The 27,996-nt window shown below is 45.7% G+C and overlaps 1 protein-coding gene across 1 annotated transcript; it reads left to right on the top strand.

Annotated features, from left to right (window-relative positions):
- Window positions 1-13,582: 13,582 nt before the first annotated feature.
- On the top strand, window positions 13,583-27,994 carry LOC149363388 (uncharacterized). Its single transcript, XM_089568510.1, has 3 exons — window positions 13,583-13,723; window positions 14,899-15,856; window positions 27,813-27,994. The coding sequence occupies exons 1-3, from the start codon at window positions 13,583-13,585 to the stop codon at window positions 27,992-27,994; spliced, it is 1,281 nt and encodes a 426-aa protein (XP_089424636.1).
- The last annotated feature ends 2 nt before the right edge of the window (window positions 27,995-27,996 follow it).

Below are 27,996 nucleotides of genomic sequence, written 5' to 3' on the forward strand. Positions count from 1 at the left end.
GTGTGCAGTTACAAAGCATCGTGTTGTTCTTTTCAGTCCTACTGTTGCAAGGAATAGTTCAGACCATAATGCAATGTTTTTTGCTTTGATTCACTGAGCACTTCTGTGTATAAGAGACGTGTTATTGATCACGCAGCTATAGATCATGTTGTTATAGAAAATGTGTGCAGTTACAAAGCATCGTGTTGTTCTTTTCAGTCCTACTGTTGCAAGGAATAGTTCAGAACATAATGCAATGTTTTTGCTCGTCCAAGAGCAGCTTTTTCTTCAAACCTGTTTTCAGAAATCTCGTGAAGTGACTGCTTCAGTTTTGTCGAGGATGCAAGTAACACGGATCTCAGCACTCCCATGCAATCCTAGCAGGGCAAATTATGGCAGTGATTTATGATAATGCCTGATATGTACCTCTATACTTTCCATAGGTATTTTCAACAGTGAAAACTTAATGCCCTTTATAGGCAGGCTAGTTTCAGTGCAGAATACTTCAGCGAACAGGACAAGCCTCGGCAACAAGTTTTTTATTATTTGCAAAGCCGTGTCAGTGAGTCTGATTTATCTTTGTGTTCTACCCAGAAAATTGTACCGATCATAGCGCGCAAGTTAAAATCGACCATGAACATGTAACGCGGTTCAAATCAATGATGAAATTGTTGGCTCGATATGCTTGAAAAATCCTACCATCTAATATTGCACAAATTATACCTTCAAAGGACCGTAGCTCGTTAACCTGCTCATCCCAACCCTCGCATATGCGCTTGTTCATCTGTAATGTGACTGCCTCAAACGGTGTTCCGTAAACATCGAACGAACAAAAGCTTATATCTGGGCTGGAGGCAACACGTCCTGCATTCAAAACCGTTAGGAAGCATACCACATATCTGAAATTATGTGTTCTAGTGTTCTGGGCGCTTTTTCTACCCTCCAACACTTTGCGTAAAGAAAGTGCTCCCTGATAAAGCACCATCCTGCTCTTGCCCCTAAAAACAAAAGCAGCATGTTCATCCCGATAGATATTCCACTGCTCGAGAGCCCAGTGTCCACCCTTACACTGATGAGCGCATTTCCTAGAACAACATCTTGCGCGGCACGCGCTAGTGCAAAGAATGCTATCATATGGGAAGTTTTATTTTTCAAAGCAAGCGCTTGAATACACGGACACAAAGGTTTGTGTGTGTGTTTCACCTTTCTGCCCGTTTGTTCTTGAGCTGGTTTTGATAAATGCATACGTTTAAGGGAATCCCCCAAGGTGGAGTAGATTTGTAATAAGGGAGTAATTACTCATTGGCATCCACCCGAGCGCAGCCAACGGCTACAAAGGAAAGCTATACAGCTTTCTCAGAAACTTCGTAGTTAAAGAAAAAAAAAAGGACGGATTTTTTCTTTAACTACGAAGTTTCTGAGAAAGCTGTATAGCTTTCCTTTGTATAGCTTTCCTTTGTAGCCGTTGGCTGCGCTCGGGTGGATGCCAATGAGTAATTACTCCCTTATTATAAATGCATACAAAACTAGCCCAACAAGCCACATTGATATCTGAAGTAATTGTCGGGAAGAAGGGGTCTGTTAAACACAAGCCTTCCTACCCAACTCGAACGCGAAGTTGCGAAAGAAAAGGAGCACACCAGTTGAAACGTGCGCTTAAGTGCCAAGACATCATAAACTGTTGCAAAATTTCTTTCCTTTAGGCATAAAACATCACATTGGGCGCTTAAAGCTGCATTTAATATTTCTATCGGCCTCCGCTGGCTACCGAAGCACTGGGCCTTCAAGAAAAGGATTTTAAACTCTGATGCCATACCAGGCATTGAAGTTAGAAGGCCGGAAAGGAAGATATGCGGACAGAGACGCCACCACTAAGGCGCCACGCACTCACATTAAGCGGGGCTTCCCCACGCTCTGGAGGAATGACGGGACTTACTAGGAGGCTGCTCCTACGGGCGAGCGACCACCTCGTTCCATGTCTCAACCTGAGCTTACAGACGAAACACAACGCTTCACAATTCGCAGGAGCCCCATGTCCACGTCACACTACACTCAGTTCAGTCAGGGTCGGTGCTGAAAGAGCCATTGAAATCGTCCACGTCGGGCTCTCGGCTCAGCACACAACCATGGATGCCGCCTGCAAGTCCTTGAGCAACGCCGGCAGCTTCTTCACGCGCCCTGTTTGCTTCACCAAGGCGGAGCGATCCTTCGAGAGACCCGCAGTGGCAGGCGTCGCCGTCAGCTTCACAACTCGACCAGCCTGTTTTCCTAGGGCACCGGGCACTAAGGAAGGGCTCAAAGCGCTCACGTTGACTGAAGTTTCTTTCCGCGAACTGCTTGCTTGCCCTGGGCATCGAGAACTTTAGACGTGCACGGTGGGGCTGGAGGCCTCGATGTGGCAGAAGGAATTGCGTCGATAGCGCAAGGCACTACCGATGAAGTGGGGCCACAGCGGTATCAGCTGTCGACGCGGACACCCCAATAACATGCTCGGTTGGACCAGCCGCACACTTCAAGAACGCCACGTCATTATTGTTGGTTGTTCCTTCCATCTCTGCACCAGAATCCGAACGCGGCAGCGCACTTGACGTGGCGTACTCCACTGGGTGCATTTTTGCCTTTTCTCGGCTCGCTGGCCGAGAAGAGGTAGCCCGCTGGCCAGAGGGGGCCGGAACTGTAGCCGTCGCTGGTGTTTGTGGGTGAAAGGCAACTGCAGCTGCACCCAAATAAGAACTGCGCACAGGGCACGCTAAACTCGTGTGGTCACCGCAGCACCAGCAGGGCAGGGCAGTGCAGGTCACAGCCTTCGCCCTGGTGGCCGTGAAATCCGCAGCGTCCACAGAAAGACACCGAGCACTGCGACCGAAAGTGCCCTGAACAGCCACTGCACCGGAAAACGGCCTGCATACCTCGGTGGGTACGCCCTGTAGGCACGCCCGCTTTCCAGTCCCGGCACACCCCATGTGAGATCTTAGCACGGTGGTGTGAGCAGCCCCAGTTAGGCCTAACGAGGTTTGACCGCAGAGATCCCACATTTCCGTTTCACCTGCGCTCAACTGCACTACAAGGGACTGATGTGAACAGCACTTAGGCAAGCCCGTTTGCCAGCCCTGCCAATGCTTAAGTGGAACCCTACAGCGATTTCTCGTGGGCAGCCACATTTCGGCTAGCAGAGGTTTTTTTCAGCATAGAGCTCATATTTACGCTGCATTTTTCTAAACATTTGACTAACATCTGTCCTCAAGAACCCGACAAGGAACCGAAGATACCCGCCGTGGTGGCTCAGTGGTTATGGAGCTCGTCTCCTGAGCCGAAGTACACAGGCTCGAATCCGACCGCGGCGGCCATGTTTCGATAGAGGCCAAACGCAAAAGGGGCACGTGTGCTGTTCGATGTCAGTGGACTTAAAGATTCCCAGGTAGTCGAAATTATTCCGGAGACCTCCATTAAGGCACCTTTCTTCCTTTCTTCTCTCAATACCTCCTTTATCCCTTCCCTTGCGATGCGGTTCGGGTGTCCACCGATTTATGTGAGACAGTGGTCTCGCACGCTTAAATGGAACCCTACAGCTGTTTCGCGTGGGCAAACCTGTTTCGGCTAGCAGAGGTTTTTTCAGCATAGACCCCACATTTAAGTTGCATTCCCCTGAACATTTGACCAACATCTGTCCTCAAGTACCCGACAAGGAACCGAAGTAGGTAGCAGGTGGGCACGCCCGTTTTCCAGCCTTGCCACAGCCTATGTGGGACCTACAGCGGTTTCCTGTGGGTAGACCCATTTCGGCTGGCACAGGCTTTTCGAGTATACAGCCCACACTGATGTTCCATCACCCGACAACGGACTGATACGGGCTAAATACAGAACTACGGTATGAGGTAGCCCTAGCAACACCGATATGGCACCTATGTATAATCAAGAAGGGCAAGCCCAATTTGGGCTTTCCACTTATTCCCCAGGAGAGGGGGCGACGTAAGTACTGTAAGGGTCGCCCCAGCCCCATTTTCCATTGTTGGACCCACGAGGGTGCCTAATGTGTGTTACTTTAGTGGGTTTAATCTCTAAAGAGGTTTCTTCGGAGATCAGACCTGATGAAACCAGTACGCCGTCATAATAAGATTAGACACGGTCGTTGTTTTGTCCTTGACATTGTTCTTTGCACCAAAAACCTTCCATGAGTCCATATGCTCTCTATCTTTCTGTTCTTCCATTCTGCGCTGTTTGATCTCAACTCCAAATAATCACAACGCATTATAGGCACGCCGACCTTGTGACTCGATAAATACCGAGCTAAAAGTCATTCAGAGAGAGGGCGCAACTAATACCCGTGTCACACGCGCACAGGAAATGGCAGTAAATGCTCAAGGCCTTAAGATTGTTAATGCCATTATTTTCGGAGTTGGTGCTACACGTCCACATTTAATGCCATTATCGAAATTCGAAATTGACGATAACGATTACGCTTGCAAGGTAGTAAAAAGTTTCATCTCAATAGAAACATTCCTAATGAGCAATATATATCGCGAATGTTGTTCAAATATAATGTAAAAACGATTTTCCAGAAAATACGGCTTTTCCTGCTTTACAAGTCGAAAAGATAGCTATAAACTCGCTCGTAAGTCGAGAGTACCTGTCAACAAGGCTGGTTAAAATGGCGCTCTTCGCATCGAAAATACGGTAGATGCCTCATCTGACTGAAAGTTAAGAACTAACCATTTCTTACCGGTTAGGAAGTTATCACTAACAAAGCTGCATGCTTTTCTGCGTGCGGAATGTGAACGAGGGTACACATTGCACGGGCGAATGAGTTGTGGCGAACTCAATACGTCGCGAATGGCAGTAAGGCTAATGCCATTAAATTTATGCATGTGGCACCGCACGAATGCCATTAAAACTTAAGGCAGTAAGCACTTGATGGCATTAAATTTGTCCGTGTGGCACGGGTATAAGAAAAGAAAAATAAGTGAGGCAGTTATGACGCACAATGCTCTAAGAATTTACACTCATAATCTCTACAATACAGAATAAAGTAAAGCAGAAATGACATGTTGGACCCACGCATCAGAGTCCTCTACGAGTGATAGACCTATACAATTGCGGATTAGGCAATTTCATTTCCAAAGCTGCTGCTTGTTGCCTCAGTACAAACTTCGGCAGCTAAACGTTCCGAGCTGGCTGTATTAGCTAGCTGTTGCTATTCCCAAGACAGGAACTACGGAGCTTACCATAAATTTAGCATCAAATACCGCAGGCATACAATCAAACAGCTCAGGATGTTTAATGGTTTGCAGCCTGTCTGCGTCCCGCTGTACTTGCCTCAGTTATAAATACGTAAGAGGATATTACAGGACAACACCATAGCGTTAACACAAATGAGGCCAATTATATGCAAAAATACAGTAATGTTCTCGGCAGAAGAATGTGGATCAGTTTCGCTTGTCAAGGTGATGAGGGTCATGTTTCTGTTCCAAAGAAGATGATTATAAATGATCATTCTTTCTGCACCCGCCCCGTCCCGAAGTCTTCTTAAATAAGGGCCCTGAATACTTTAGACACATTTTATGCATTTATTTTAATCCTTATATTTTTATCGTTTCCGAACCACACCAGTTCAATACGTAACGAAATATGCAGAAAGAATGCCGCATTAGTCGCCATCGTCCTTCTGAACTGCTTTGCTTAGAGAGGAAAAGAGGACCACTTTTTACGCGATATCATTTAAGGACCCGTTACGCAGAAAAAGCGGCGTCGGCGTTATGAGCGAAAAATTAGTGCGGTGGCTGTCGCAGGTTGTCTTCAGAGAGCAACCTAGCATTCAGGTAGGCCATATAGGTCACGTGACAGCGGTGCCATCACAGCCTGGCCACCGGTTAGTGAACAAACTGCCCTACGTGGCGAGCGACAGTTAATGACTGATGGCTCGGGAATAGCAAACCGCGCCTCACAAGGTCCACCGCTTGGAGCACCTGCCATCGCAGAGCTGTGGCGCATCGCTGAGCCGCTGAACCACTGCGCCAGGAGGAATATGAGGGCTAACAGGCATCTAAGAATGTAAAGGATAAATAATCTTTTCCATACATAAAAAATTAACATGCTACGCTATAGCGCCGCACCCTTAAGGCGGAGCTTAAGTGTCCGCTTTAATTTTTTTTCCGATGGCTCTTACACGCGAAGTTACGAAATGCTAAGCCCGGCCCTCCATGATTACTTCACAGTCGGAAGAGTGTAGCCCATTTTGTGCCGGCGCTGGTGAGAGATGAGAACTAGGATATGGCATAACAAGTAAAGCTGCAAATGGGCATAGTTGGTTCATATTTAACTTCGTTAGTTCGCTACTCATGGGAACGAACAATACTCGACTCAAGAACCATACACAGAGACAGCGGTTCGAGCCCGCTAGCGATGCTGCATGGGCCTTTAAAGCATGAAAAGAAAGAAAACTACAAATTCGATTCGTATTCCTTTATTCGTTTGGTCATTGGAATCTGAAAACCAACAAGATTTTCTTCATCGTACAATTCGACTTACATCGCAGGCAAAACACCGCGCCACATACTAGCGTGTGCGCTGATTTCCTAATTCTCTTCGCAAGCCTCTAGCATTCTAGCTGAAATACGAAACCGAAAGTGTCATTGGTGGCGCCTCGGCTCAGAATAGCTAACTTGCCTTCTCCCCGTTCTGACCACGTTACATTAAGAGACTTTTGCGACCTTGCTTTATTGCACTTTATCATGCACTGCTTGCTCGGTAGCTGCATACGAAAGAAGACTAGACTAGGAAAGCTGGCGCGTCAATGCAAGCCACCGTATTGCATGCGTGAAAACTATCTGAGTTGCGAAAATGTGAAAGCCGCTAGCCACATCCGTTTCAATAGCAATAAGTTATGCAGAATTGCAACTCCCAGCCACTGCGATGCTCGATCATGCTTGAAATCACGTAAAAGACTGGACAGCAAGACGTGTACTGTTTGCGCTAACGTTGACCTGCTATTGCAAAAACGAGCATTTACGCAAACAGTAGCTGGAAGAAGAAAAAAACCAATTTAGGTCCTGTTAAGCAGATCACACAAACTTTCTGCAATTCAACAGAAATATATACAGAATCGCAGCTTCTGTTTTCATATTGAGAGCGGAAGGGCATTATACGGTTATAGGTTTTCATGGTTCTGGCTTTTCGGCACCCTTGAAATAAATTACAACAGTGAGTCTCTTAATATTTATGGCCTCTCAGTAGGAATTCGTGGCTCCATTATTCGATAGTAAAAACGCAGGGCTTCATTAAGGGACACCTCTTCTCACAACGTTCTTATACAAACAACACCGAACTCATACTTACAACACAAATGCATGCACAAAGAATAGTAGTCAACAAATGCCTGCTTTTCAAGTATCATTGTGGGGCGGTTACTTTAAAATGAACTACCAACATGCAACCGTTATTCCTCGGTTAAAAATCTTGCGTTAGAGCACACGTTGTACTATGAAGGCATTCAAGTCATTCACGGCGTGATTTCAAAGGTGTACTTGTTCGAGGACGGTGTGCAATGTAACTAGCATAAACGGAATATCTAAACACTACTAATTTAAGCATGAGCACTGGCTGGTAAGACGTGCGCACTACGAACAAAATGTACTACCAAGTAATAAAAGTAAAGTGAAAAATAATTCATTTCAATTCATATACCCATGTTCTGACACCCTGCAGAACAACGAAATGCCGAAAATCTGGTCAGCCTTTCCAGGAAGGCTCTCAAGTTTTTGAGCCAATTATACATTAGTCTGCCTATTTTCTCAACACTCTTGAATAAATATTAAAACATTATTTTTCAGCCTTGTAGAGAAGTTCAGCTTGTTCGTGAAGAACACAGTTGCTGCTTGACATTCTGAGTGGAAGCGGTCAGATTATTAAGCCTCGTCCAACTATGCAACTACCTTCCGCCGGCGTAAATAAGTTTTCACCATGGCAAGCCGACGGAGATATATGACGCATGGCAATTCCACCATTTATTGGCGGCTGGCCTATCGCGAATGCTCCATCCTTCGCTACTGTCGACTTCTTCTTCTAGACCGGGACATGATGCGCGACCGCCGAGCCGAGCGATCGTCACGATCGATCGCGAACGAGAAGAGCACTAACGTTCAGAAGCAGGAAATGACGATGGGCGCTACTGAATAGTTGCGCAATGAAAAGAAGAACGTGAAGTGCTTGCCGCCACGGTGGATAAGACATGATCGCTTGAGCAATGGCCATGAAATCTTCCGGGACGCAGGTCACCAGGCGTCCATGACCGACGGCCATGGCCGCCTTGAACGGCATGGGCAGGGTGTATGTTGACCACGTGTGGGCGGTTTCTCGGCTTGGTGGGGTCAGAATGTCTAGTCCCTCCCTCATTTTCAGTATGTCATGTCTTCATGTCAGGGCGGAAGAAAGGGCGAATGGAAAGCTCAGGGTGCTTATAATCTACTAAGCTGAGAAGCAGCCGTGTGGCACTTGCGTGGAACATGATGCCGACTAACAAGGCAAACGCAGGGCACCGAAGCTACAGTACCAGGACGATCTGGGTCACCCGCAATTCCACCAAGTACTACGTTACGGCAAGCCAGTGACAACAGAAGGACATGACGGATGGGGCTGGAAAACTTAATGGCTGCGAAGCATGCATGAGCGCTCCTTCCTGCGCCACTGCGCATTTCGCCGTCTTGTAGTTCCTGGTAATATCACAACGTTCTGACCAATACGGCGCATGCTTTATCAAAAGCAGTTATGGCCACTGTCTATGTTATGTTGCGCGGATACAGCTCGCGTTATCCGTGCAACCGAATACGAAGTATTCTCAGTAAAGCGCACTTTTGGTTCTTTTGCACACTCCCTATAAGATATACCTCTATAAAATGGGTACAGTTAGTAGTTTTAAACAATCGGTCATAAATTATTTCCCTTGAGACCATCGCTTCAACAAGGGACAATTTTTTTTTGCTGTGAAAGCACATATTAAATTGATATTTATTGGTTACACTTATAGACTGCCCAAACATATATCATATATGCTTAAAACATTTAAACATGATGCGCACAACAGGGTTTCTCAGCTCACTCCAGCTAACTCTTTAGGAAAAAATGGCCTAGGATGCGAAGCATAGTTTTGCGGTCTGGCGAGCCGCCCTCTCCCTGGCCGACATCTCGCTGCTCAACTGACTCAACGAGTGCGTCGCCTTTTGCGTGACGTCAGTATCTCCTAGCGGTAGGAGCGGGAGTTAGGCCGCCGGCGGAGGCTGCGCGTCCGCAAGCGAGCGCACGAGGCCCCAGCTTTCAAAGCTGTTCTGACGTCATATCACGTGGTGCGCCGATGAAGGTCAAGTGGTAGCTACGCGGCCGTGCGCGGCGCAGCAAAGAAGAGGTCGGTTGTGCGAGTAATATGCTTCGCATAAAACCTCTGTTACGGAACTTAAAATTGTGGACCTCATTTCGTAATTATATCCTTCAGCGCATGTTTCAAATTACTGCACACGGCAGCATTTTCAGTTCAGCCGCCGTCATGCTACTACCTGGTTCCCACCGACGGAACCACAGTGAGCCTAAATATAAATCACATAAACTTTATTCGCTTACGAATGCGCAAAGTACTTACGAGATGGCGAAGGATATTGGCGCTTGCGGAACGCGCACAATGCCTTTTCTCTGATGCATTCTCTGCTGTTTTCGAGCACACTTTCGTATCCTCTCTCGCACGAGTGTCTAGCTCTTTTTAAGTGTGATAGACTTGTTTGGTCTTTAGCTCATCGCACGCTTAAAATGTCTTTAAATATCCTGGTGAAAACTGAAGCGTCCTCAATCCTTGCATCCGCCAGACCTACCTCACCTGCAACGCAAGACAGAATTGGAAAGTAACTGAAATTAAAAACAAATGCTTTCATCAAAACGCCGGTAACAGGCGAAAGTTTCGTACACGCTACGTCATAGCTACATGCTTACAAGGGACCAAACGTGCATTATGTTTTTTTTAGTTACAACTTTTGTTATGTTCTTCTGTGAGGGTGCATGAGACCAAAACCTTAAACAGCGCGCATGCAACCCTGGTGCATGGCAATCTAGGTGTGCCATGGCTTCGATCGCTTTTTTTACAAAAATAACTTCATGAGCAAAAAACTATGCCAAGTAGAAATCACCAAAGCCTGATATTCCTTTCCGATGTTTTCTATTTGTTTTGAGCGCTCACGAGACCATTACATTGTGCGAGTTAAAATAATCTTTTATTATCTTACCGAACCATCGAATGCAGTTGTTGAACTAGTCGGCCATAGCTGCATATAATGGATATGGTTGGAATCAGTGAATCGATGAAATCATTAAGGGTAGCTGTAAAAGAACCCTGTTCTATACTATGCAGAGCGAAAGGAAATCTTGTAAAAGCTGAACTGAGATGCAGATAATTGATTTGGTTTTACGGGGTTTAACGTCCCAAAGCGACTACGGCTGTGATGGACGCCGTAGTGGAGGGCTTCAGATTTTTACGTCCACCTGGGGCTCTTTAATCTGCCTGACATCACACAGTACACGGCCTCCAGTATTTCGCCTCTATCGAAATGCCACAGCAGCGGCCGGCATCAAATCCGCGCCTTTCGGGTCAGCACCTTAACAGTATAACCACTGTGCACCTGCAGTGGCAGTATAGGTAACTCACGGTTATTTTCATCAAAAATTGGCTTTACCTTAACATGTTATATTCTTTCTGGTAGTTATCCTCTTACGAGAACAAAAACAATGCATTCAGTGATAATAACGTCGTCAGTAATGCTATCCTCAAAATTTTTATCAAAAGATATGTCAAATTGATACGTCTAGAATATATACAGGAGTATGATTAATGGCTTTAGTTGATTAATGGCTTATTGTATTGAATTGTGAAGACCTCTTCAGAAAAGAAATCATCGCTGCATCTGTGGCCCCTACAGAGAACAGCCGCCGCGGTGGCTCAGTGGCTATGGTGCTCGGCTGCTGGTCCGAAAGACGCGGGTTCGATCCCGGCCGCGGCGGTTGAATTTCTTTGGAGGAGAAATTCGAGGCCCGTGTACTGTGCGATGTCAGTGCACGTTAAAGAACCCCAGGTGGTCGAAATTTCCGGAGCCCTCCACTACGGCGTCTCTCATAGCCTTAGTCGCTTTGGGACGTTAAACCCCATAAACCAAACCAAACCAAACCTACAGAGAACACTGAGCAATTAGTTTTTGTACAATGAATAAAAACAAGCGCAACACTTTGTTTAATACCGGTTATTATCCATCGGAAAACGGACGAGGATTGTTGGACGGGCGGTAAAAACAACTATAACCACAGAGTTTTGCAGCAAGCCTTCACTTAAATCAATGTACATTCAAGAATAGAACTGATACTGATTGGTGGAGCTAGGATTTTTTTTTTCCTTTACCGCAATGAGGACACCGCCCACATCTTTGGTGTTGTCTACCACAGCCAAAACACCTCAAAATAGATGCAAATACCTTACCATTAATAATGTGGTCGTGACATGTTTAAGTAATACTAAGCTTTACTGGCACAAAAGAGTGCTGAACGACTCTAATGCTGATGCTAATGGTAGTGTGTATTAAAAGTATAGTACAATGAGTTAATTGATGCGGCAATCCTGCGAAAGTAGTTGGATTTACTTTCGACGATCCCTGTGATATTTGTACTCCGCAGGATGCTGGTACTCTAGGCCGGCGCTTCACGAACGCAGGATTTTTCTTTGTGGTAAGTTAGGAGAAAGTAGGTCGCGGATGTCTGCGGCTGAGTTCACCAGCTCCCTACCTAAAAGGGGGGAGGTTGCTGCAGCCAGGAAGTCATGCGCGTCTCCGAGAGTGATGTGCGAACATTCACGCTGCTGTTACACAGCAAATAATTTTTAATTTCACGAATATGATTTTCCTGGTAAGCCATCTATAACACTGGAACAATGCGCCTAAAATACCAAGCGAATGTAAATAGGCATTCGCATCTAAAATCAATACATAGTTATAAATGTGATTGACTTTCTTTCATTAGGCAAATATATTTTTTTATTACAATGATAGCGATGCCAGACGCTCCATGTGCGCGAAGTCTCTTCGCTCTCAGAATGCTTCTAAAATTAGACAGCTACCTTCAATGCTTCTTTCAGTTATGGAAGTATTGGAGGCCGCTCATTTGAGGTACGGAAACGGTGTAAGCTCGGAAGCTTTCTAGCATTTGCCCTTAGTCAGTGTGACATCTCCGCCCAGAAGTGTCAGGCAGCATTGATATCATCCATAACAGCGAGCATGCTACTAACCGCCACCTTTCCGCTACACAGATAAAGACGCGATCGTCATCTCGATAACAATGATCGTGTTCGTAACTGACCTGCACAAGCATAAACTGTAAGCACAGGATAGTAGGTGTGGTATTGCCGGTACCTTTGAAAAGGCGGGCATGAAATAGCGCACCTTTTCATGCGAGATGGGGGGCCAGGGAAGGAGCTTGGGTGAAGGCGAAAACAAGGCTCGTTTAATAACCTGACTACTTGGAGCAGTGACACAGCAAAGACACAAAAGCCTGTATTTTCGTGCGTTATAGCTAAGGCCTCAAATTAAAAAAAAAAACACACACCCTTGTCTGTTTGAGCGTCTGAAGCCAGCTAGACCTGGAGAAATAAAACAAATATGGCCGCGATTTTGCCCCTCCTAGGTTTTGAACCCTCCAAGGTGCGAAAATATCAGCGTCCCTGGTCATTGCACGATATCACAGCGCTATCGCTGTATTTGTAATTCAATTTTCAGTGCTATAATATCACCTAAACTGATTATCCCTCGTGATTAATGGCATTATACGTCGTCGTCTTCATTAATGGAGTATAGACACCTATTTTTTGTGGCATGGTTCCTTCTCTACAAACATGCGTAAGACACTACTAGGCATGAATCACCACGGGGTACTCGCCTTAAACCGTTGAATAATTCATAATAGAAATTTTGCGTCCTGTTTCGGTTTCTGCTTCAAACAGCCGAACATTGGGTGTGACGTCAAAGATTATATGTGGAGTGAGACATGAAATCGAAGCGACATAATCGCTGATTCATCGTTTTAACTCAGTCTCTGAAACAAAAAGATAAGTAGCCATTCTTGTACACTACACGTGGCGGAATGGTAAAAAAAGATAAAATAATCTCTCTACTGGTTGGTCCTTTACTTTCATTGCACACGCGGAAACGGTGAGTGAAATACTAATACTTTAGTTGCACGAGGCGCCTTTTTAGAGTTTCAAGAGCGATAGGAAGAACTAGTCTAGGGCGTAGCATGATGTATCAGATTAGGGTACATCATTGTGGTGCACACGCTCCCCGCGTGAAATCTCGGGCTGAATATGCAATTACGCACAAGCGTATACGTGACAGTTCGATACTCGTACTTGCACGCGCAGTGCGAAAGGTACGTGGAACATAAATGAATCTGAAAAGCCGTTCAGCTCCCGATGAAGAAAAAAAATAGTAAAGTTAGGTGGTATGGTAAAGAATAAGAATTCTCACTAGCCTGGAAAGTGTTGCACAAGCGTCCCTGCTCTGAGCATAGGAAGCAGGTAACGGTCATTTTAAACATGGGCGGAGGCTCCCTCTCACCTATGGTTACAACCAGTTCGTGCTTGTTCTTGCAGTCAACTATCAGGTATAAAAGGAACCTCTCCAACTGCGCAGATCAGAAGCTTCTGCTCCTCCAACGGACTAGGAACATCACTATGGTTAGTCATTAAATTCTTTTCTATTCTCGCGGAGAGCGGTAATGCACTGGGGTTATGCTATGTACATTTAAAGAACATTTAGACTTCATCTACCACACTGGTAAATGTGTGCTTGAGGACCAAATAATTTGTACTGTTTAAACATCCCCTCTTAAAACTATATCCTTATCCCGTCAATAGAACAGGGAATCAATCAGCAGAATAAGAGCGGCGGTTGAACTATCGAAAGCCAATTTCACGACTTTTCGGGAATTATTTTATGTTCAAGCTATAAAATCTATATCAGCTATAGTTAAACACGGCTTTTTTTGTGCTAGCATTTCAAACGATGACGTAACCGACGAGAAAATCTCAGGCTTCTTCTAGAGATTCGTGGGGAAGCTCGGTGTGACGCCACAGACGGTTAGATTTGAAATTCCCACTGCCGTCACCATACCCTCCGTCCCTGGATGCTGCCAAACCACGAAGGGCAGGATTTGCCATCGATTCCGTTGGCTTTCATCTTTCAAAGCAACCTTTTGTGCATTGGAATTATACCGGTACCGTTAATGACGTCATAAATCTCCTCCCACTTGCCGCTGCGTGCTGCGGAGAAAATTGAACGCCGTGGCCAACTAAACCAGCCCTTGCAAGTTCATTTAACACACTAACCCAAAAGGAATTTACATGTTTTAACTGCCAGTAATACACGTCTATGTATGGTCGTGAAATTCTAAAACTTACCCCGCTGACTCTTAAATATACTTTTATACACCGCACCAAATGTCTAAAACAATATTACTTCTGAATGGCGCCCCTGCGAACTGACTGCAGTCAGCAAAGATCCCCAGAAACTTTCGATATATTGCCTGTCGTAGTAAATGAAGAGCACAAAAATGAAGTTTCCTCTGTTAATAGCCAACCTCTTTAAAACGCAACCTTTACTCCCCTAGCCAAAGTACTCGCCTACACATTTTTTTCTCAGTTTAATTACAGCAACTCCCGATGTCTCATTGCGATTCATTCTACGCCCATTTTTTTAATGCATTTCCGTTCTCTAAAGTCTCACATATAAAGCAATATTAATGTCTTGATAACCGCATGTTTATCAGCTTGTTACCGTGGTACGAAATGAGAAATCTCGCAAGAGAAATGCGAGCATTTTGCGCTGTAATGCTAACTTATATCTCACCCAGATTCGTGCCTGCATCGTCCTCGCCCTGGCCACCAGCGCCTTCGCTGGCCAGATTGGCCACCTTGGCACCGGTGCCTACACCCTCGCCAGCAACCTCGGGTACGGCCTTGGTTACGGTAACCTCGGCTACTCCGGTCTCAGCTATGGCGGCCTCGGCATCAGCCACTACGGCCTCTCCCACGGCATTGGCTACTCCGGCCTGACTGGCTACGGTCTTGGCTACGGTTACGGACTTGCCAGGCCTGCCAGCTATGCTGTGGCCGCTCCAGCTGTTTCCCGCACTATCTCCACCTACCACGCCGCTCCAGCCGTGACTGCCGTTCACGCTGCCCCAGCTGTTGCCACCGTCGCTCACGCCGCTCCAGCCGTCGCCACCTACGCCGCTGCCCCAGCCGTGGCCACCTACGCCGCCGCCCCAGCCGTCACCAGGGTTGCCACTTACGCCGCTGCCCCAGCCGTCAGCTACGCTGCTGCCCCAGCTGTCACCAGGGTTGTGCAGTCCGCTCCAGCTATTGCCACCTACGCTGCTGCCCCAGCTGTCACCAGGGTCGCCACCAGCTATGCTGCCCCAGCTGTCACTGCTGTCCACGCTGCTCCAGCCGTTGCCACCTACGCTGCTGCCCCAGCTGTCACCGCCGTCCACGCTGCCCCAGCCGTTGCCACCTACGCTGCTGCCCCAGCTGTCACCGCCGTCCACGCTGCCCCAGCTGTGGCCACCGTCCACGCTGCTCCAGCTGTCGCTGCTGTCCACGCTGCCCCAGCCGTCGCTACCTACGGTACCTACGGTTCCTATGGTCTTGCCCACTCCGCTCCAGTCTACTACGGATACGGTGTTGGGTCTCTCGGCTATGGTGCTGGCCACTACGGTTACGGCCACGGTCTCCTCGGCTACGGCCTGAACTATGGCTACGGCCTCGGCAGCCCACTCAGCTACGCCACCCTCCTCCGCAAGAAGAAGTGTAAGTACTTACTGACTTGTGTAACTGACGCCATTCTTGTCTTCCACCTGGTAAGCACATTCATTTCACATTTCAGAAATTCTTTACTTGGTGGACATCGCCCCAGGATCAACGCCTACTGCAGTGGAGGAGAAGATTTCGAGGTCTCTACGAGTTGTACTGGTAATGGCCAAGAAATAAACTCTTTGTCTGCTGAACTTATCTCTGGATTTTCTTTAGGGTCATAACAGCTGTGCCGCTGCATAGCTATAATGGCAAAGATGTAAAAAGTCAAGGAGGCTGATAAATGTTTTTGCTCTCCTATGATGACCCGCATATACAGTTAGCAATGGTTCTGATAGTGACTGCAAAGGTAAATATCAGTTTAACACGCGCCGGCTAAACACCTCCCTTGGTTGGAAAGCTCTGAGTGATATTTAGTGATGATGGCCGATGGCTTTGCATATCACTTTAAATAAATCACAAACGTGGTGGAGCTCTGTAGTTGTCAGAAAAGTGGACGCTCATAAACCATTTATTTGGAGTCACGCGCCCTATGTGAGCCGTGTGTGTGCTTCCTCTCGGATGTCGATGTCGCCCTGATGACAGTTTAGCAGACCTTTTAATGCCGCAACTGAAATACACAAAATTTCTTATGTCGAGGTGTCTAGCCCATGTCGATTGTAGCGTTGTGATTGCGGTAATGGGTATTAATTGGAATGTCATGCAGGTGCAGTTCAAGTTGTTTACGCTGCGTATTTCTTATGTATTCGGGGGTTAGAGATACTGATATGGTGGGTTTTTATTTATTGACCAGAGAGGATTTTTGTATCGCACTTAGCATGTTTGAGCTTCTAGCGCGATTGTATTGAGAGCCTCGGAGAATGGCCAAGTCATGTTGTGCTCGTTCCTCTTTGTCGGAAACCTACTCTGGTTATTCATAGACAGCATTTTAAGGCGTGTCGTATCCGTTCACATAATTAAGTCTGGTCTGCTTTTCAGTTTGTGCTGAGTTCTCGTTCAATGATAACATACAAAAAACGCCGTCAGGTATTTAAGAAAGAGACTTCAGCTGATCTCGCCATCTCTTAACGACGATGTAGTTCATGATATGAAAGACCGCCAGCGGAAGGCGCCAAAGCACTACAATGAACTATGCCATCATTTTTTACGTGAGAACCACCACAATATCTTCACAAAAGAGATGGCAGAGATTGGTTCGTTCAGTGTTTGTCTGCCATGTCCCAGCCTTATCGCGTAATATGCCGACTGTTTGGATTTGTCTGTCTTCGTTTGATTTTTTTTTTCTTTCTATGCCCACACAACGACTCACTGAGATGGACACTCTGCTTGTTTTATTTTATTTTTTTGCAAGGCATTTTTTCCTTTAATAATTTATTTTATTTGGTGCCTGGCTTCTTTTTGTTTTTATTAATTGGCTTTTAATTAAGCAGATCTCCGCTGCAGCCAGTTATTTCTTTCATATATGTTTTGAAGCTTTTGAGAATCGTCACTCAGAAAGATAAAATTAACATTATATTGCTTTACGGCGAAAGCATTTATATGGAACCCACCCTTGCCGTGTGTTGTCCGTCTTTCTGTGTCCTCGTCTCTTTGCGCTACGTTTTTCACCTTGCAGTTATGAACCAACAAGCCCAAGCATATACCCACCCTTGGCATTCGCGCAAGTGTGGCCCGTAGAATTTTGTAGGTGCCCGGGGATGCGCGCGATGTTAGGTGCTTTGGAAGGCACCTACCTCCTCCAAATATCCTTCAGGCTTGTGCCTCGTCCTTTGGAGCTCTCTCCGTTTAGTGCACTCCTGGTTCCTTTCGGGACTGGATAGTGCCCGGAAATCGCCCCGATATCCTGCGATGTTCTCTAGGGGAGCTGATTGTGCTGGGCACCTACCTATCTCGGTGCTCCACCATTTTCACCTCTTATATTGGTGCCAAATCCTGCACACACGCACACCCACACGGACCTGACCACGGCTTCTTTCCCGAAGAAGCTGAATTTTAAAACGCCATATTGCACGATCGTCGAATACCGAACGGCAGTGAGGGTGTAGGCAGCATTTCCGCTAAGCAGCCACCGTCTCCACGTCAGACTTGCGACTCACGCGTCTCTCCGCGAATATTTTATCAAAGCCGCAGCCCTGTTTTTTTCAACTATTTGGGAGAAGGTGCATCTGAAAAGTGCTTTGAGGTCGTGGCAACAAAGGGTTCAAGGGGATTAGGTCGCCCTCTGGATTCTCAGAACCAAGACGCACAGTCTCAACGGCAACGAAAACGTTGCTAAGTTCTATACGGTCGGGTACGAAAGGTTTCTCGTGCTGCCCCCTTGATATTTATTTACTCAATCCCCTAAGTATTTTCTGGTTGCCGACTAAACGTGCGTGGTTTTCGATGGTGGGACGAGACACTGAACTCTGCACTGAAGTGGATCTCTCTCCGGTGAGCCAATGGAGCGAAGTGCCATCTTCTCAAAAGTCCGGCAAGTCCTGGACGGCCCCCTGCTCCTCCACCAATGAAGACTATGGAAAAAACGAGGCTAGTTATAGATGAGTTCGGCGGAAACACGTACTCAAATCACATAGAAGCTAGTTATTATCGCTGCAGTTGTTTTTTTTTATTGACGTTCTCCTTTGCAACCTAAAATCATCCGTATGTCTCTGTCTCTTCCTGCGTGCATTTCTTCGCTGATTTTCCTCAGCGGGCCCCTTTCAATAAATAATGAACGATATTACATAATGCGGACGTACCTCGATTAGAGACGTCTACCTTCCTATTTGATAATTACTCCGCTTAATGACACCTCACATAGATGCCGTAACAAAAAACACAAAGAACAAAGCTCTTATTGAAAGCGATGCTCTGCTTGATTACAATCAATGTGAACTGATAAGTCGGATCTCAAAGGCCTCACTTTTTATAGGCCTCACACAAGAAAATCATGTTGCGCTCGGTGATAGGTCTCCGCATGTGCACATGAATTCAAGCAGAGACAGTACGTGCCCAGTCTTTTGCAGTTGATCGTTGCAAGGCTACTAAAGCAATGTAATCGCATATAAGGTAGCCACTATTTTATGGACTGCAAGCAAAAAGTTAGACTTAGTTTGATAAGCAATCGAACCAATGGAATATAAAATTAGTGTACCGATAGTTTCTACATGCTTACACCCTTTCATTATTAATGCATAGGACACCTGAAGAAGCGAGTTGATTAAATAAGCTATTTACTGGGAAGCAAAATACCAAATTTAACCTTGAAGCTTACGGCAAAAAATACACGCAAGATTACAAGGGAACTATAATGCTGTCAATGAAAATAGACCTCTATGGAACGAATAAAAATGCAATTCAGAGCAATGTTTCTTTTTTCACAATTTCGCAGAACGAACTTCGCGTTTCAAGAGTACAGCTTGGTGCTTAATACCAAGCTGTGTCGGCAAAAGTTGGTGGAATGCAGTTTTCGCAGTTGCTATTCCCAAGAAGGGAGCAAGCGTGCGTTCGCTAACACAGCGTGAAGTATTTTTTAGGCTAGATATTTCTAGGCTGCATCCGCAGAGTTCAGGGTGGCTGACAGGGGTTCAAGAATCGTTATTTTTGCATTCGCCAGATATCTGAGGGCGAGAAAATCGCGTCGGAAGAGATAAGTTAGATACAAATGAAAATCGCATTATTGTGTTCGGAAGACGAATTTTGAAGGCTTTTCTTGTCAAGGAGACAGTGGTCATCTTCTTTGTATAAAAATGACAATTATAAATTGGAATTCTCTCTGTAGCTGTTCTCTCCAAAAATCGTCTAAATTAGGACCCTTCGCATCTTAGACACATTTTATGCCTTTTATTTGAACGCTTGCTTTTTGGTCATCTCCTCAGCGCACCGGCATAATGCGTCATATAATCTGTAGATAGAATACTGCATCATTCACCAGCCTCCATTGGCAGACAAAAAACATGGACACGTTTCTTCGATAAATCTCAGACAAGGAGATGGTAAATGCGAAGCGCGCTTGTGCCTGGTTACACTTATGGACCGGAACAGAGTAGCGCAATTTCTACCTTTGGTGGCGAGTGCACTGCACTAGGCTACGTCCTGGTAGCTTCGGGCTCGCCATGATGTGAGGTACAGTCAAGCCTGAACACGTAAAGAAATTCCAGATTGGGCTCAGTGCTCATTAAATATCTGGTGGTTCCGAAGTGAACGCCAACAAGATCCTCGCCATCGTCGAAATCCACTTGCACAGCTGACTATATGGCGCGCTTCATACTAGCGAGTGTGCTGACTTTCTTGTATTCTTCGCTAGGCATTAGCATTCTGTTCCTGTTGCGAAAGTGGAAGTGCCCTTGCTGGTGTTCTGGCACAAAATTCCTAACGTGCGTCTTCCCTGTCCCGGCCGCGTTTCATTACGACACTCATGTGCCCTTGGTTTATTTCTTTTCAGCATACACTGTTTGCGAGACGGCTGCATTAGAAAGAAGACTAAGAAAGCTGGCGAGTCAACGCATGCCACTGTATTGCGTGCGCGAAAACTATTCCAGTTGCGAAAATGTGAAAGCCGCGAGCCACATCCGTTTCAGTTCGAATAACTAATGGAGAATATTAGCATCGAGGCACTGACATGCTTAGAAGGCGAGATAAAAGACCGGACAGCAGGAGCTATACTGTTGACGCAAAAGTTGAATCGGTATTGCAAAAAGGCGGTTTTCGTACCGACAACTGGAAGGAAAAAAATTTACCTGAATTCTGTCCTTGTGACACAACCCCTTTCAAATTCAACAGAAATGATCTGTAACCTTTGCTAGCGCTTCGCGTAGGAATCTTGAAATGCCTTCACATAATTTTAGCTTGCGATGTATGCATTAGAATAGGTTCAAAGTCACTACTTTGGATTCAAGGAAAACAACAGGTATGGTATTACATCATCTGAGAATTCTTGAGGCCAGCACACCTAAAATATTTTGCAATGGCCATTGCCTTCAAATAAAGGATTTTAAGAAAAAAAATGCACGAGTGCATTTTCTGACAACGAAAGGGTAGTTCATCACTCACGGACTCCTCTCCTCAAAACTCTTGTGATAAGGCCTATTTTAGCGCAATAAACGTAAGCATGTGTGTTCAAAGCAGATTTTCATTCTCATCAATGGTGTGGGCCGTGGTCTAGCACGGTGTGCAACAGAACTAGCAGATGCACAACATCGGAAAACTTTCAAATTCAAGGAGATGCCCTGGCTTAAAGAACAAGTATTGCCGGCAAAATGCAAAGCCAGGTAACAAAAGCCCAGAGAGAAACGCATTCATTAATTTCCTTGCTCCTACGTTCGGGCCACTCGCACAAGAATGCATAACGAAAATAAGATCAACCTTTCAAGCAATGCCGCAGTGTTCCCCACAGGCCTTGAGTCATTTCTGCTTTAGCATGGATATTTTCCCAAACCTGATGTGTTTATACCAGCCCTGCTTTTTCAGCCTTGTGGATGATTTAGGCGTTCTTCGTGCTGGACGATGTTTCACATTCCATTCAAGCGGGGCAGCACCGTCCAAATAACAAAGCTTCTTCCCACTAAGCGACTCCCCTCTGCTGGCGGAAACATACAACTAAATTTCTGAAGTAGTTATGGCTCCTGTGTTATGTGTTACCGGTAGAGATCACGTTATCCTCTCAACTGATAGCTAAGTCTCTCATTATAGTGATATATTTGTTTATACACTCACTGCTGCCGTTCCTACAAAGGAAAACCAAGAGTTTGTACTTAGTCATTTAGAAGCGATGATAAAATCGTTTCCCTCGAGAGAAGCATGCCAACAAACGAATAATTTTTTTTTTGTTTCAGCAAAACCGCATATCAAATTCTGATATTCATTGTGTGCGGTGCAGTAACTGCTCGAACAAATATTACAAGTATCGAAATTTTATTAATTGCCTGAAGCGAGCGAAAGAGTTAGCTTACATGAACAGCTGCTTATGGAAACACTCTACTACAGTCCAAAAAACATGCACCTGATTTAACTGCGATTGCCATCACCTTGCAGTTATATGTCATACCTGTCAGTGGTTTCATGCCAGCCGCCAACATGCTACGACCCTATTCGCGCAGAAGGAACCCCTGTGAGTGAGAACGGCAGTGGGGGAAGGGGGGGGGGGGAGGTGAAATTTCGTTCCCTTCGCGAATCTCACACTGCTTTTTAGGACATTTCGAAAACGTTCAATGTATTCCTCTGTTGACTCTAAATTGGGTCATTTGCTGCTTTGTATGAAGCTCTGACGTTGACACTTTTTGCAAATAAATATGCACGCTTGATCTGCGTATCTGCCTAATATACCTTCACGATTACTGTCACAAATTCTTGCCATTCATTTGGTTTTTATTACGAACAGCCTGCTGTTTCATGCCGCTATTCAGCAAGCTCACTGTTTTTAAATCACAAATAATAGGATTACCTGCTTAAAAAGTAGTTTCGGAATAAAAAAAAAAGCAGTCAGGTTTGCAAAATGCATTGTATTATTATTTCAAAAGAAGAAAACAACACCTTCTTGATATTGAGCCTTCTATAAGTAATCCAGTCTGCATTACCCACGCTGAAAAAGCCGCTCTGTTGTCCTTGCGGACAATATCTGGAGCAACAGACTAGTCGGCTTCTGTTCTGTATCCCTCTATGTCAAAACTTCATCCACTGGTGTCCTATTCTCAATTGCTCAGGCGGATATATTAGAGCGGAGTTTCCACGGCAGTATTGCTCATTGAAGTGGACGCAACTTTCGGGCGAATAGTGATGTGCATAATGGACGAAAACATCCGACATATATGATGGTAGCCGGAAAGAAGTCCTCGCGACCGTCATCAATTGACAACAGAAATACCGTTTTCATTAGACAGTTTAATTTACTCATATATTACGACCAACAAACCTGAAGCAAGAAAACTTTCTCTCATCATCAGTCCACTCTACCCTCTGTCTTCCCTAACTAGGTTTTCTTTCACTTCCACAGAGTTACCTAGACTATCAAACACTGCTTTATTTCTTGGCTGCAAATCTTTATTGTTCTGAGGAAATTACCTGTCATAACCGCGTTGATAAGCGGATCTTCTTTTAATGCAGTACATCTTTGCTGGTGTAAGTGCAGCTCACATCATCGCGCTTTGAAATGCTCGGGTTAGTACCTAAGGTGGCTTTTCTCGACGAGGCTTCCGGCCCTCTATAAAATCAGGTTTGGCACAGATGATATCAGATAAGCAAGCATCATGGAATGATCGAAACAATCTCCCAGCAATCCCAGATAACATTTCTTCGCCAAAATTCTGCGTAATGGGAGCCATCAATAGTGCGTCTTAGGCTGCCCTATGTAGGACTCAAAAATCAGTTTTTTTTTAATTCTTAGTTGTATTTCAAACCATAACAACGAAAGCTTACTTTGTCTACAGGAATCGCTACTAGAAAAGGGTGGTTTTAAAGAAGGAAAATTCCTAACGCGTGTTGAACTACTATCACTGGCTACCAAAGCGACAACCAGGAGCTTAAAGGGTCGATGACATGGTTTTCAACATAGTGCAGAATTGTGTTCCACTGGATAGTAAACGAGCGTGTTATTCTACTTCCAAATTGTAAGTGACCTGGGCGCGTTCAATATTCCGTAAAAAGCGATTGGTAGTCTAACCACAGAGCTCCCTTCACCTACAGAGACCGCCATATTCAAATGCTCGTCTGACGTAACATGCACATACACGTCGCCGCATCATTCGCTCGGTGAGCCGTGAATTCAGAGGCCGCGACTTCTATCCTTTTATCGACGCGATTGAAATGGTGCTGAGGAAAAGTCACTCGGAAAAGCGAAAACAAAAACGCGTATTTTTGTTGGTAAAGTGAAAAATTAGCATGAAGATATTCAGTTCCCCCCAGAAGCAGCAAAATATGCACGGCTTAGTTCTCGCAGGGCAAATAGTCCTGAAAGCTCTAGTACCGTGGTCTGGACTGAGAAGGCACGATGAGGTCGAAGACGTGGTTGCGATGAAGGATCGAGAAAAATTTACACAAAATACTTACATGATGATCAGCTTGAAGTCTAAATAAGAGGAGAGAGAAGAGGGAGGCAATAGAGCCTCGAGAGCAACGGCTAAGGACATACATCGGTTCTCTTTTCAAAGCTTGAGCCATCCTAAACCACCAGATCAGGACTGCAGTTACATCAGAAGAGTCCAATTGACTCTAAGCACGTGATGCTTTTTAAGGAGGCCGCTCACAAGGGGATGCGGCAGCGGTGCCCTCTCGCAGTAACGATGGTGATGAGGCCACCATTACGCTGCAGTTCTGGTAGGGCGGATAGGAACCGCCAGGTGAAGCAGCCCACCTGCACTCGGGCAATGACGAAGGCCTACTTGGGGCAGCCTTCCTAGGAACGTCACCAGGCTCCGAGAAGGTTGTCGTGTTCTCTCCCCAGAGACGAGTAATAAGCTCCTTTACTCGCCCTGCCGCGCTGGTGCCACTACAAGGAAGATGAAGGCCTCTTTTCCCAGCGTCGTCTGGCTGTCGCAGTCTTCCTCGACCGTCCAGCTCCGATGAAATGGCTTTCCGTACAAGGGGGTGAAGCAAACTTCCAATCCGAAGGTGGCTTTTTCTTTCGCGCATTTACTTTCGTTGCATAAAGTGTATGTTCACTGTTATACTTTTGTCCTGAATTTCAAATAGTTTTTCGAGTCCTGTTCTTCCGTCGCAGCGTTCCTAAATTTCCGCGCTCCGTTCGTGCCGTACAAGTGGGCTTTGGCGCCTTTTGCTAATATCATGTTTTTATTATCGAACCATAAGTGCAGCAGAAAACAATTTGCCAGTGAGATATGGAACAACATTGTCCCGCTCTTTATGAGCACAATGGCGGAGGCACGCACACGACACGCCGCGTGTTACATGATATAAAGCAATTGGCTGCTAACAAACGACCACTCTCATAACGAATGAATACTGTACTTTTAAAAGTAACCTTTAATGCCACCGCGTGCTCCCGTAGAAATTTGCCTCTTCTAAGACCCCCAAGAAGAACGCAATGAGCACGCCGACCTACCCGCCTTTTCTCTTTATAAACTTTTCTTTCTCTCTCGCGCGCTCCTATACTACGCTTACGGTATCCAGAAAGAAGTACAATGAGTTAGTATCAATGAGCTAATCCAAATTATGAAGCGTCCACAGTCCACAGCACGCCGGCAACTCCGCCCAGCAGGCAGTTAGGCCCTTCTGACGTAAGTAATGAGGGTTGCAAGACCGGTCGGCTGTAAGCAACTGAAACGAGAAAACATATAATTTAACCGATATCAACTTTACAGACTGGACACAGCGCTTGATTAATTGTATTTTGGCGTTTGAAGAACGACTGAAACAAAAAAAAACATATCATTTAACAGATATCTACTTTACAGACATGACACAGAGCTTGATTAATAGTATTTTGGCGTATGAAGAACAAAGTGGAATAAGCAGTTTACGTCGGAAAATGGGGTGTCGTGAACTTCAGGTTGGAAGAACTGCTTGCAGTTCACCGAACACTTCGAGTAGCAAAACAATATTACTTGTGTTTTTGGTTCTTGCAACAGTCTCATCGCGACGTCACATATTTTCTGTGACATTTTTGATCACGCAAGAATCTCTTCGCGAAAGATTTGGCATCATCCCCAGCACATGATTACCATGTTCAGGTAGCATGTACATTCTAAAGTGGCGTGCATCATATCGATACATTACTTCAATTTTTTCGTTTCATAGCAGCCCCATGCCAATTACAGTCTCACTATTTCGCAGCTTCGATAGCATCTTCAGGGGTCCCGAGTAATGGACTGCCAATGTCAGTTGGTGATTGTTCGGAGATAAAAAGCGCTAAAGCATGATCATTTGCAGGGATAAAGCTGAAACACAACAGAAGGATATACATATATAAAAAGAAAAAGAAATGTAGAAATCAGAAGACAGGCACATAGAGGTGGTTTGAGCTAAACTCACCAATAATACTTAAACCTACTGTTTCTCATTTATCACCGTGGCTTTTGCGGTGTGCTAATGTCTATGGAGGCGAAAAAAATAAAACTGACCATTCTTGTTTGCCTGCAAGCTGAGCAACTACATTTCGAGGCTTTCCCCTTAGACATTTATACTGAGCGCCCGACTGCAGTTACAAGGGTGTTGCTAGCCGCTGAAAAATTCACATCGCTTTGAAAATATCTATTGGTTAAGTTGAGCTGGGCAAGTTGGAGAGGATGCATCTTGGAAAAACGAGCGCGACAAAGGGACGAATACAATAGAAGAAGCGCTCGCATGTGTCTTCTTTCTTTGCACTTGTCTCCATGTTGAGCTGAATTTTTCAAGACGTTCCCTTCTGCGCGTTCCGGCTGCCAAATGAATTGAACTGTCCTAACGTGTAACTTCAAACCCGCGCGGCCGTCTAGCGCACGTCGCTACATCAGCCATTATATGCCCCTCTAGTTTGGCTCCAGTCTGTTCATAGTGACGAAAAGTGTTGCTCACAATATTTCTCGTGAAAATCTATGCTGTCGGAGTCTGGTTTTAAAAATTCTGGGGGCACTTTGTCTAAAGTGCGTAGAGGCGAAAGCGTTTTACGCACCACTTTCACTGCTTCTGTGGCGCTGGTGGCGTCGCATGTAATTGAGTACTAATTACTAAGTGATGACAAATAACTAATTAATGGTTAATTACTGATTAATGTCTGAATACTGATTAACTGCTAATTAATGACGCTTAAGCTTCGCCTTTAGGAGTTGAACGCGACAGCGTGTTGTAGCGCTGCCAGGGAGTCCCCGGAACGCCACCACCCGTTCGCCGCGATGCCTTGCCGTTTGAACGCAACGGTTTTTGAGGAAAGGAAATGGCGCAGTAATTCTCCGTCATCTCGGTGGACACCTGAACCGCACCGTAGAGGAAGGGAGGAAGTGGGAGTGAAAGAAGAAAGACAAAGATGGCCCGTAATGAAGAAAATGAAAATTGTATTTGAGGAAAGAAAATTACGCAGTAACTGTCTCACATATCTCGGTGAACACCCGTCAAAATTCAGGGGGTGGGGGTGCACTTTTTTGACCTAAAGTGCGGTCACTGATGTGTGGCTATGATGTTAAGCTTTGCCTCTAAGAGTGGAACGCGAGAGCGTCTTGCAACGCTGCGAGGGAGTCCATACAACGCCATCGCCCATTCGGATCTACGCCTCCCTCGTCGGTAAATTGGTTTTTGAGGAAAGGAAATGTATTTCTCTCTCATATCTCGGTGGACAGCTAAACCTCGCCGGAAGGGAAGGGAGGAGGATGGCGGTGAGCGAAGACACCGTATTCTCTAGACGCGCCTTTGTTCATTCCAAACCATCGAGCTGGCATGGCGGAGTGGATAGCATGCTCGTCTCGCACTCCGAAGACCGGGGTTCGATTCCCGAGCTCGACCAATTTCTTACTCGTTTTTATTAATTTATATGGCCTGACTAGAAAAGTTGATTAGGCTAATTGGGCAATTAAGCAATTAACTAAGCTCAGTCCCACTTACTTGGAGCATCACTATATGATCCCTTCAATTGGTGTTGCATGGTTACTAGCCAAAGTACAATTGGCCCCGTTTGAAATTGGCGCACTGTGACGTCACGACCGTTTCGACCAACTGAAAAGCGTGACATTTTTGTCGACAACTGCTGCTTACAACGATGAGACATTAAAGGCTTTCGCCTTAATACCTTTTTATGTGTCTGTACAGTACCTGTCGGTGAATTCACTCTGGGCGCTGACTCTAATTGTTCAGGAAAACGACGTCCGGCATAAAACCACTCTGCGTGGGTTCGCGTCCAGGCAACATCAAAAAACTGCATTTTCATAAATTTTGTAATACGTAGAAATTTGACACCTCAGGCCAATGATTCCTTCTCAGTCGCCACGCTTCTTAAAGAACAGTCCCTCATCTTTATCACACAACAACTCTCGCAGTGGCCCTCATGCTGCAGCTTCCCAACCGCTCTACGCCACTCCACGTGAGAGTGTCCAAACGCCAACCGTAGCCCCACTACCCCACTACCTCCTCAAGGGTAGCTGCTCTGTCCTGAACGATTGCTCACTCCAGAGCAATCAGCACTGGCTGATCGCACGGGACCACAATATAGCAGAAGCTGTCGAAGCCCTGGACTGAGC

The sequence above is a fragment of the Amblyomma mixtum genome, chromosome 2 (assembly GCF_055824585.1).
Source record: "Amblyomma mixtum isolate Tamu chromosome 2, ASM5582458v1, whole genome shotgun sequence".
Taxonomy (NCBI): domain Eukaryota; kingdom Metazoa; phylum Arthropoda; class Arachnida; order Ixodida; family Ixodidae; genus Amblyomma; species Amblyomma mixtum.

What these genes read in the sequence shown, in the direction of transcription:
- LOC149363388 (XM_089568510.1), top strand. Translation starts at nt 13,583, where the DNA reads ATGGGCGGAGGCTCCCTCTCACCTATGGTTACAACCAGTTCGTGCTTG. An exon ending in GGACTAGGAACATCACTATG is followed by an intron (nt 13,724 to 14,898) that starts GTTAGTCATTAA and finishes TATCTCACCCAG; the next exon opens with ATTCGTGCCTGCATCGTCCT. An exon ending in CCTCCTCCGCAAGAAGAAGT is followed by an intron (nt 15,857 to 27,812) that starts GTAAGTACTTAC and finishes CTCATGCTGCAG; the next exon opens with CTTCCCAACCGCTCTACGCC.